Consider the following 11,816-nt stretch of genomic DNA (forward strand, 5'->3'; position numbering starts at 1 on the left):
CCCAGCGCTGCGTTCTCATGGCCTCCTCTGAGGTTAGCCGGTTGTCTGGGCTTTTCTCCTCCGCTGCCGTTCTGGGTTAGTGCTTGTGTCCCAGTAGGTTGTGCCTGTGAGTCAGGGCAGGCAGAAACACCTGCGCGATTTGAACGCGATTGCCATTGCTCCGTAGGGCTTTCTTGCCCTGAAAAACCGGGAGTGAGTGGTTCGGGAGCAGGTGAGCAGGCCTGAGCTCTGGTGGTCTGCTTCTCTGATGAAACGAAGGTCTTCAGAAGCTTGTTCCCATTCTAGAAGGAAGTTTTGAGGAAGACGTGTTTGCATTCAAAAGTTTCTAAAGGTTTTCTTTTCAGTCTTATGCTCCACTGAACGAATGACGTCCTTAGTTTTGTGCCATTTATTGTCTTGAGAATTAAGATGAGGGAAGAAGGAGTGAGAAAGGAAGCTTCTTGCAATGAGTTTGCTTTTAGTCAGCTAAAATTTCATCTAGTCTTAACCCTTGCTTCTAACATTATTATTTAAAGCCTAAAACAATAACAAAATGTCAGTCCTAGGAATTTCGTAGGAATGTTTGGTGACAATATTTGCATTCTTGTTATCTGCTGGGTGTCTCTTTTGGAGATCCTGACTTACACTGCAGATTTCTGTAGGGTGCACTTGACTGTACTGACCTCCCTTGGCTGGAATACCAAATCTTTCTTTACCTTTGGGTCAGCTATGCAACGGGGTTGGGGTTAACTCAGAAATATTTCAGAAAATTAGGACAAAGTAGGTGGCTTGGGTGATCTTGTTTTCTAGTCCCAAGGAGTAGTGAACAAGCAAATGCTGGTTTGATTGTTTTTCTGATGTGACATGGCATTGGTATGCTTTTGATTTTTATTTTGAGACTCTTCTTCTGTGTTCCCTACCTCCATATCTCACTCGTGGGTGTCCTTCTAACAAAGGGATGTCACAAAACAGGGACCTGAACACTGCTGACCTTGAAGGGGATGTGTAATATTAAGGGTTTGGGATCTGCAGAAAATAATCCATTATAATGGAATATATGGATCTTTGTTGCTTGGCTTTCCAACACTCTTTTAAGGCATACACCTGAGCTGTCCAAGTTTCCAAGGTAGTTTTTTCAGCTTGGGGTTTGAAGGTTTCTGTTATTTTGAGCAGAATTTTTTAAAGACAGTGCTTGTTTCAGTTAGTCATAGTTTAAATTAATGGGACTGTTGTACTCAGTTTCTGCTAGTATATGACTGCTTAAGGTGCTGGGGTGTTTCTGCTGTGTTCAGTTGGGAGATAGAATGGCATCCTTTGATTTTGGGAATTCAGTTGTCACTTTTATTACCAATGGCTTAAATTATAAAAATTAAGATTGACCTGTTGGGGGGTGGGGTAAATCCCTGGTGCTTCTCCTGCATTGTGTCCTACTGTGTCCATTTAACTTAACTGTTGTCTCACATGGCAGAATCACACACTTTCGATACCTAAAATTTGCATTATTCAGATCCTTCTCCCTGTTTAGAATCCAAACTTTTCTGTTACTGTCTTCACTTTCTTACACATTTGCTTTCTTGCGTTTTTTGTGTTTGGTCATGTTGTCTGAATTCAGAATAATTTAACAATTTGTTGACTTCTTAATTTCCTTCTTTGTTTTCAAGGATTGATTTTTGATTTGGTTTGGTCTTTTTAATTGCCTTGTTAAGTCAATTCTTGTTATTTAAATATAAATCACTTCAGAGTTTCCAGTGAATACCTGTGAACATCCTTGCACTACTAGAATTTATATTGCGTACTACAGATCACTGGAATGTTAGATGCCTATTACTGTGTTCATACTGTAACTAAACAAGTGGAAAGGTCACAATAAATCAAATTAGGATTTGGCAATAAATATTGTAAGACCAAATGATCTCTAGCAGTTTAAATTAGTCAAGTGTGTTCTGGTAGATTACTGCACAGAGAAGTAGCCTTAGAAATGCAGTTTTTTAAAGAGATCTTGGTGTACTTAATACTCGTGAGGGGTGATCACTTGTGGCTGTGTATTGACATTATCAAGCCACATTTGAAAGAAACTTGAAGGTTCTCCTCAGCAACACCTAATTGGTGAAATTTTCTCTTTCAGGAGGAAATAAGGATAATATCAGAGCTGGATGCAAGAAGTGTGGCTACCGTAAGTCTGTAATAAGTAATTTAAAGTTACAGTGTTTTCTTCAGTTTATGGTGTTGGTTGGAACTGCCTTTTGAGGAGAGGGGAAAAAAGGAAAGAAGTATTCTTCTCCCTTGTTCCCCAGGCATTTGTCAGTTTAAATTACCATGTTATCATTCTTCTGTTTATTTCATGTTTGTTCTCTGGTTTCTCACAGTTATCAATGCTCTTTGAGTGTCTCTGCAAAAAAATTATGCTATTACATTCATATGTACAACATTTCAATGCAATTACTTGAGAAACTTTGAAATGAAAGCATCTTTTTTTATATATACTGAGATGTGCACTTGTGCTTCTTCTGAATCTGACTGCCAAGAGGCAGGCATTTCAGTTGAAGTTAAGTACAATCTAATTCACCAGAAAAAATAGTTTAAAATCTGTATAAACTTTTATTCTAAGAGAATACTATTGTGTGCATTTTACATTTCAGGAAACAGCTACCTTTATTGCTTACAGGTTCTGCAGTTGGCATTTAGCTCATGCTTTGGATTATACACTGATTGTAAATGTCTGTGGCTACTTTCCTGATTAATGGAGACAGGTCTTAGTGAAGATTTCAAATTTTTAATCACTGACTCTTATTTTTAGAATGTTGGATGAACAGACACTGTTTTGTACTGAATTGTCTTGAACTTTTAGCACAGTGAGTTAAGCTGTTTGGGTTTTTTATATGAGTGTTACATTGGGAAAAAAAATTTCTTCATTCTTTCTCTTCAGGCTTTTGCAACAAATTTTGTCAATAACTTGCTTTGTGTATCTGTTCTTTCAAAGAAAGTGGATATAAATACAGATTTAGTGCTTTCTTTCTACATGCAGCAAGTATCAGAAGGTTTCTGAAAGAGAAGAAAATTTGTAGTCATACCATATGATCCATGTTTATATGTTTCTAAAATCTTTGTCTTGAAGGTGTAGGTAGTTTGTTATCTTCCTTACTAAGAACATGAGCTTATTTCAATTACTACTTGGATTAATGTGTCTCCCAAACCATATCTTCCTTTTTTTTTAAATTTCACTTTTTAAAATTATTTCAATGGGTGTATTCAACACAAGGTTTGTAGCTGGTCATGATTATCAAGATGCAACTTAGAAAACTAAAAATACTGGTCAGGCAGTAGTTTATTCAGTATTAAGTACTGGCTGTTAAAGATTATGTCTCATGGGCAAATATGATTCTACAATTTCACTAGAGGGAGTTAAGCAATGCAACACTGACTGTAGTTTTTGAAATATTTCATGCTGTATTTTTAGGTAATTTCTTAAGAAATACATAATATCATTAAAAAATAGAACCTAAAGTTGGAAAAAATCTTCAAATTAGCAGAATAGGAGAGAGGCTGTAAAGCACTATTGAATAGTGCTTTGTACAACCTGTCAAATTCTTGGAGAGTTTTTCAAAGTAAGCTTTCTCTTGCCCCTTTCACAGATCACAGCCTGCCTTTTTTCCTTTCACTTCTCAAAACTGAATAATACAAAAATCAACGTTTTTGATGTTTTTTTGATAACGTGTAATTTTTCTTTCTGTATATTTATTTTGTTCAGCTGGTCATCTGACGTTTGAATGTCGAAACTTCCTCCGAGTAGATCCTCAAAGAGATATTGTTTTAGACGTTAGCAGCACTAGCAGTGAGGACAGCGAGGAAGAGGAACTGCAGAGATTACAAGCCATGCGTGAAAAAAAGAGTAAGGTGTTTTTTGTGGGTTTTGGATAATAGTCTTCTGACGTGCAGGGACTCTCATTTTATCCTTTTTCACAACTGCTTTTAGTTCTTTTAGCCTGTGATTTAAAAATAGGTCTTTTACTTTATGTGTTTAGACTTCAGAGGTTTGATACACACACACTCTTTTAGTATTATGATTATTTCCTTCTAGAGTTATTAATGTACCTGTTTGGAATACCTCAAAAGGGGCTCCTAAATACAAGAGATTAATTAATCTTTTACAAAGAAGCTACTTATAAGAAAACAACATGAGTGTTCCGAGTTAATCTTTTGATTATGACATGTAGTTTAAACATCTTCTAACTACTGAGAAATATGACACCTGAATTTCTCTCCAGTTTCTAAGTAGGATTTCTACTGAAACAGCTAGTAGACTGGAATTCAGTCATTCATATTTTGAGAAGTACTGTTCTATATTTGGAAGCTCTTAAGTATCAACTCCTTGTCAGAATAAGAATAGATGAATTGTTTATCAGATACTTGAGTTCATTTGAATTTGGACTCAAAAGAGATTGTGCACCTGAGAAAGAAGGGGAGTTTCACCTCAGCGTGTTTTAAATGAATGAACATTCTTCTCCTCAGCCCTTCTGTTTTTCATTATGTTTTGTTCTTTTGCTCTCGTATGTGCTGACGTTTAGTTCCTACTGAAGATGCTATTTAGAAAGGAAAAGGGGCAGATAGAACCGTATAGTTAGTTGTACACTTTAAAAGAAATGGATGGGCTGTTTATCAAGATTGTTGAATTGGTACTGCAATGGTACATTCTTGGAACAAGTATCTTTGGAAAAAATGCTTACCACTTACTATGTACTTTTGAATGCAAAGGTTGGGTTTTTTTCAGTACTAAGCTTATTGAAGATGGATATCTGCAGGAAAAAACAGCTGTTTACTTGATCTTCTAATCTTCCTGTTTTTATTATATGTTCTTTTGCAAATTGTGGCTGCTGTGTATATTGTAAGGAGATGTGTATCTGTCAGTTATCCAGGTGGAATTTTGCCATTTTCTCATCTCAAGATTTTGCACTATTTTCTTTAAAAAATACTGCTTGTTCACTCATTATCATTCATGTTTTTTCATTGCTCCAAAGCTAGTTTGCTCTTTTATTAATACTAAATTATTTCAAGTTCCATTCCATAACATACATACCAATGATTTGTGATTATTGTAGCAAAGGAATAACTACACCAGCAGAATAACTACACCAGCATTCAGACTTTATGGAAAGGGTCATAGGAGTAAAATGAAATACTCAAAATTGGCTATCTTTTTTAAGGATAAATTGTAAAGGCAGTATTTTCCTGTTAGTTGAATGTGTATTTATGTGGTAGATTGGCCTTTTGGAGAGTTCAAAGTACTTTTTGAACTGGTATATAAAAATCTAAGGTCAGAAATTTCATCAATGTCATAAAAACATTGCTTGTAAGTGAAATGTGAAGTCATGATATCACACTGCAGAGCATCAGGGCAGGGGGCAGACACAACCCCAGATGAGGGGAGAGTCTTTTGCTGGTTTCTGTAGGCAGTACATTGACAATTAACTCAAATGTGTCTCACTTATGGCATTGCTGTTTGTGAAGCATGAAGTAGGGATGTGTGGAAGTAACTCAGGGATGCCTGACAGAATATTATTTTATTTGTTCTAGTTTTCAGACTTGGACATGTATGTTAAATGTCAAAACTGTTAAAATACAGAAGAATCACAGAATGACTAGGTTGGAAGAGACCTTCAAGATCATTGAGTCCAACCCATGCCCTGATACCTCAGCTAAACCATGGCACTGAGAGCCACATCCAATCTTTAGCACATCCAGGGATGGTGACTGCACCACCTCCCTGGACAGACCATTCCAGTGCTTTATCACCCTTTCTGTGATAAAGAACAGATATGAAAACCTGAATCTGGTATAAATGTATAGGAAAAGGTCTTTTTGCTACATTTTACAGGCCTTCCTTCATTCTTAGTGCATAGATCAGTGTCAATACAATGTAAGTTGTGTATAAAAGTCCTGCTGCTACTGCAATATATTTCTGAAATTGCTATACAAACCAAAATTTGGGGAAAGGAAAAGAAAGCCTTTTAACAAGAAATTTGTAGTAACTTGACATTGCCATTGAAGCTATTTTTTAATGCTGATCTTAATTCAGACAAGTGTTTTCTAAACTTTAACTTTCTACCTATAGATGTAAATGAAGAGGAAGAAAAAAAGAAACAAAAAAGAAAAAGCAAAGAGAAAACAAAATTAAAAAGATCAAGGAAAAGGTAACCTTCACACACCTTTTTAATTTCAAAACACAGCTTTAGAAATATTTTTGATACTTGTGTTTTGTCAGGAAATATTGCTTCTATTGATGCAACATTATTTGCAAGTACTTCTTCCATTTGAAAAGTTTTCTGTTTTCCAGTGAGAACTGACTAATGGTAAGGTAATGGTAAAATAATGGTAAGGTAAATGTTCTTAAATTAGTGGTGGAGTTACAGGCTTTCTGCTGTGCAGTCAGGATCATAGGAGTCTTGAAAGCTCTAGCAAGCTGCAGATCAGAGAAAGCAGAACTGCCCCTGACCGTCCAACTCTAGGCAAGCTGTGATGAGAAAAGAACAAGTCAGGAGGATTGTGCGGTTGGTCCCCAGCCTAGCCAGCGCGGAGAAGGCTCTCTGAAATTCAGGGACTGTAGGGTTCTTTGTGTGCAGACATGCATGTGTAAGCACACCTGCAGGCACACACATGTGCTCTGAGTAACTCACTGTTACCAAAAGGGAAACTTCTCTAGTACTGAACAGGTGTTGAGTGTTAGTGTACCTGTTAACATAGAAGCCTAAAAACAGTATTACTCCATTTTCAGAGGAAAATGTCCTAATACCCCAATGTATTGTGAATCTGAGTTCTGGCCTGTGGACTGACTTGGTTTTTTGAGGTTTTTTCCATTTTTAAAGTGAGACTATAGATGAAATTAATGTTTTGTCGTTAAGATAATTGATAAGACAATATGCCAGGAATTGCACTGGAAGGTATAAACTGTAAAATGTATATGAAGACCACAAGAAGATGTCCCTCCAAATCAAAGAAACAGGATTTAATACTTGTTGTATTTGCATTTTTTTTCCTTATTTACATTGTGTAGCTTAAACTTCCACTTTTGAAGACAGCCCTTACAGTTGTGAAGAAGTAGAAGAGAAAAGAGTCAATCTGGTTGTCAGTTTTGTGATAAACAAGTCTTACTCTTTAAATTTTTTTAAAGTTTAATAAGGGATAAAGCAAAAGTAACAGCGCTGGGTGCACAGCCGTAGCCAGATGCATGTGGTTAACTATAACAACTTTTGTTACATACTTTTTCATTGCATTGGTCAAAGGCATAATTCATGAAGATTAAACGTTCCTTTGAGTTTACGGGCTCCAGGAATTATTTAGCTTAGTTCTACTCCTGGCCACATCTTAGAGTATGTGCCACAATGCAGATGTGACTTAGAGAGTCTTGTATTTTATTTTCTCACAAGGCCCCCTGGTCTGTGGTTTGACAGCTACTAATAGTCAAAGGATCGGTGGTAGATTTCTTCTTGCTCTTCCAGTGTTATTTGCCTGGTTCTTTTCAATGTTATCTTATCATACAGATGTTTTGGCCATTTTTACAAGTATTTTCAATTAATATTAGCTATTTCACCATTGTCAATTAGTTAAAATAATAAAGGCATTAATTACTATTTCACAACTACAATTACTTCTGCAAAAGTCAATGTTATAATATACAGCACATAGCCTCTATTTCAATATTTTGTGAAAGCTTAAACTATAATATGTATCTGTCACACTAAAATATACAATGTACACAGGGATTAGGGTATTGCCCATAAAAGGCTACATAAATTATACTATATAAAAAGCAGTTAAAAAGAGATTACAAACTGTACTATATCAAAGTAATTTGCAAAAGCCCATATATAATAGCGAAAGCCAACAACTACATAGTTATCTATAGCAGTTTTCTTTACATTCAAGTAATAGTTAATCAAGTAAGCAATAGCATAAAACTCCCCTCTTTAGCATTCATGAATATTTAATGACTCATTGTCCTCATAGTTTATTTTTGTATGTAATCACTCATCATTGCTGGTTGGAGACCCATAGTATGAGCTGCAAGTACATAAAAATTTTTCATAACAATTTCTCTCAGATTCTTGCATCATCAGAGACATATATCTGAAGGCATTAATTAGCATTGTTACTGATCATGTGATATTTAAAAAACAGAAGCTCTACCTTGTTGTCATACTTTATTTTTTGATGGACTGTTCTCTTGGTCTTTCTTTTCTCAAAAACTAAAAACCCACACAACTTGCCTATTCCATTATTTTTTATCTGTATTATAAACATACTGCTTTTGTGGCATGAAAGTTGTATTAGAAAAGTAATCATTTAAGTTAAACATGCAGACTCAGATATCATAAGCTTTCCAGTGGATGCTACTGTACAAATTCTACACCAAATTCAATTTGTGACATTACAAACATTCTGACACCTTAAATTATTATTGTGTAATTTTCCTTCTTTAATTACATACTGATCTGCATTTTTTTTACTAGATCTTCCTCATCAAGTTCAGCAGAAGAGGATGAGCCAAAGTCAAAAAAACAAAAATCACACAAAAAAGAAAAGGAAAAGGGGAAAAAGCATAAATCAAAGAAAGGAAAGCATCATAAAAAGGAGAAAAAGAAGAGACGAAAGGAAAAAAGTTCATCTTCTAACAGTTCAGACAGTTCGAGTAGTGACTGACATGTCTATTTTTGCTTTTGCTTCTGCAGAGAAGATGATTTTCCTTTCATAGCAAGTTTATTTATGCTTTGCAGTGCTGTTTAAAAATGGGATATATTTTTTTTGAGAAATCTATTAGCATACGTCAGTGCATCAGATCATTAAATGGACCATTATATGAAAAAGACCTGCTTTTCTATTTCAGGTTTATTCATACTAAACCATGCAACTACTTCTTCACCTTATTCTTAATTCAGTTGTGATTGTGTTTGAAATCCTTTACAGTAGGATGTGGTAAATTTCAGTTCACAAGCTTTTGTTTAGAAAGATATTAACTGAAATATGCTTAATGTCAGAATGGTTACATCAAATTTGTAAATTCAAGTAAGATTTTCTATTACCCTTTAAATAAATGTATGTTTTACACAACAGGCTCTGTTTATATACATTAATCAGTAAGTGCAAATATGAATCAGTGTTCTGGTCCTGAGAGGAGAAGAATAAGCAATGAGAAGCTATAAAAGATTAATCCTTCAAAATTATCTTCTAAAATTGATCTAGTCACAGACTGTGAAACATAATTACACATTATTTTGACAGGATCACTATAACCAAGCTGAAAATAAACAGAAGCAAGCAAAAGCTATCAATTTTTTAAGTCCTTTTTACTTGGGTTTTGTTCTTTTACAAAATGTTATGGCCATTTCATCTTCGACATAGATGTAAAGGTTCGGATGTCACAACAAGACTTCTGGTGATAAACTGTTTCTTCATTCATGTCAGTTGTTATTAGCTTCACTTTGCATGAATCAGACTTTTGAAAGCTAACCCTGGCATAACTCCTGCTGTTCTACAGGCCCCAAATAGTAGTGACTGCATCCCTGCTACTCTGCAGCCTCCAAAGCTCTTGCAATACAAAGGTGATGCCAGTATAAAGAGTGCCATTCCCTGTCAGCTTATCTCAGATACAGAATGAAATGCCTATTTCCAGAAAGAAGGACAAGAATAAAGCATGTGAGTAGTATGTGGCGTGGGCCTGGCAAATGCATAGAGTAGTGAAGAGTCAACAACCTGCCTTACAATAGACTCTGAAAAATGCAAATCAGTCTTCGGCAATAGGCACAGGAAACAAAAGCAGATACTTGGTGTTTCCTTCAGTCATCTTTCCCAGGTAGTGGAAAAAAAATGTGCACACTGGCAACTGAGCTGCTAAACTGGGAAACAAACTGTGCTGTAAAATGCACCGAGGCCTGGAACAGCTGAATTGAAATTGAAGGAAGCTCTTGTTTTGCAAATAGCCAAAGGAAATACCATGCACAGCACAAAAGCTACAGCTTCAGCATTCTCTGCAACTTGTGAGACTCCAAGGAAAACCTTTCACTCTTTCACAGTTTAGAGCACATACATTTCTTCAATGTACCTAGAATAATTGAAAGCTCCTTTGAACACAAATAATTTTGTTTAACAGGTATTACCCTATTTTTAATACATATCAGATGAGCATCATTGAACAACAATTCAAGAATATTTTTCTCTTTAAATTCTGCCAAAACTACACTTCCGTGCTTAGTAGTTTTCATGGTCTTTAGAGGCATTTTAACAATATACTTGCCATCTTCATAAACTTCTGAAAACTTTTACCTGCTACTAGCATAATTTTGCGGTGTGAGGACAGCGGTGTGTACATCACTGATTGTAATTTAATATTCGTTTCCTGTGTTCATGCCATTTGGGTTTTGCCTTTTTTTTTCCTTTTATATGTTCCCTGTATTCTTTACACATATATTTGTAACACTGTCACCTATTGTGTTAGTAGCTAGTTTTCCCTGCAGTTCTCCATGGCCTTTCCCTAAGCAGAAAGATAATTCCAGAGCTCCAAGCCCCAACAGGTACAAGGTAGTATCTTGGTTCTTCCTGTGAACCAGGGCTGAGAACAACTCTTTGAGATATTCTCATGGAAAAAGTAAAACTAATGCTGAAGGGGGGCTCCAGAGAAGGGGCTTGACCTGGGGGGAATTGTGTCACCACTTGTCCTAATTAGTACTTTTTATCAGTTATGCTAATTTCCTAAAACCTATAAAAATGTACTCGCCCCTGTGGGGTGGGGTGGGCTTTTGTGTGTATCTTTCCATAACTGCTCCTGAAGGCCTTCAAATAAAGGTCGCCTTTTATTTTACCTCCTTACTAAAATCTCAAGTTTAATTTCCAGGTTGGGCAAAAAGGCAACGGTGTTACCACTACAAGCTCTACTACCATTGAAATTTGTAGGAATATTACTTTAAAGATTTAGTCATTTGGTAGCGTCAACTTGTGTTGTTTTCAGGACTCCTTCCTGAATATTTCCTGCAGTTCCTCTTGTTGTATTCTTTTCAATGGTATGTGTTGGTTCTTGTGCACTCTGCAAGGGGGCATAAATGACGGACAAACAAAAAGTCTTAGCCATAGGTACTTAAGTCGTAGAACAAAAAGAAAAAATAAATTCTTTGTGATGCAGTATTATTATGCAGCTTTATAACGGTAAGGTTTTGGCTTCTTTTTCCTTTCAAAAATAAGTCATACTGAAGAATCATAGCTCAGAATTGCAATAATGCAATTATGGATAGAAAAAATTGCAGCATCTAGCTGTGAACTTGGAATGGACTAATAACATTTACAGGCATGTTCTTTAAGCTGCTGAGATAATGCATATTGAACTCTGCATTTACTCAGTGCTTTTGTAGTTGACAGCAGGAAAGAATGTCATAGCTGCAGGCCCTTCTGAAAAGTATCATGAGTAATGAATCTGACATGGTGCTTGTTATCTGTTTCATGTAACAATCAGTTCTAGGAACTCCTGGGATGTATTTTTAGATCATCTTTTGCAACTCCTCACGTCATCTCTCCCCAGTCAATAAAGGACACAGTCTCTGTGTATGCAAAACAGAATGGCACACATGCCCAACTTTTTCACTGAACTGATGATTGAGTTGTGCTCTAAAGTCTCCACAGTAGAGCCAGTGTTGAAGATGCTAAAAGGTTTTACTGGCATTGGCATGTCTTAGGCAGCCTTGTGAAAATTACCACACATCACAGACTCTCTTGGGCAAAGACACACTTGGTGCCTCTTACTACAATGCCTCTGCCCCATGGCAATAGTACCTGAGAAAGGCATTAACAGAAATTCT

The 11,816-nt window shown here is 36.1% G+C and overlaps 1 protein-coding gene across 1 annotated transcript; it reads left to right on the forward strand.

The window, feature by feature from the left end:
* On the forward strand, positions 1–9,083 carry SREK1IP1 (SREK1 interacting protein 1; the record flags this gene model as incomplete). Its single annotated transcript, XM_058044550.1, has 5 exons — positions 1–211; positions 2,105–2,152; positions 3,728–3,868; positions 6,089–6,167; positions 8,484–9,083. Coding segments are annotated over 5 exons (669 nt in total), but the record flags the coding sequence as incomplete, so codon positions are not given.
* Positions 9,084–11,816: the final 2,733 nt, after the last annotated feature.

This window comes from Melospiza georgiana, chromosome Z, assembly GCF_028018845.1.
Source record: "Melospiza georgiana isolate bMelGeo1 chromosome Z, bMelGeo1.pri, whole genome shotgun sequence".
In the NCBI taxonomy this organism is placed as follows: Eukaryota; Metazoa; Chordata; class Aves; order Passeriformes; family Passerellidae; genus Melospiza; species Melospiza georgiana.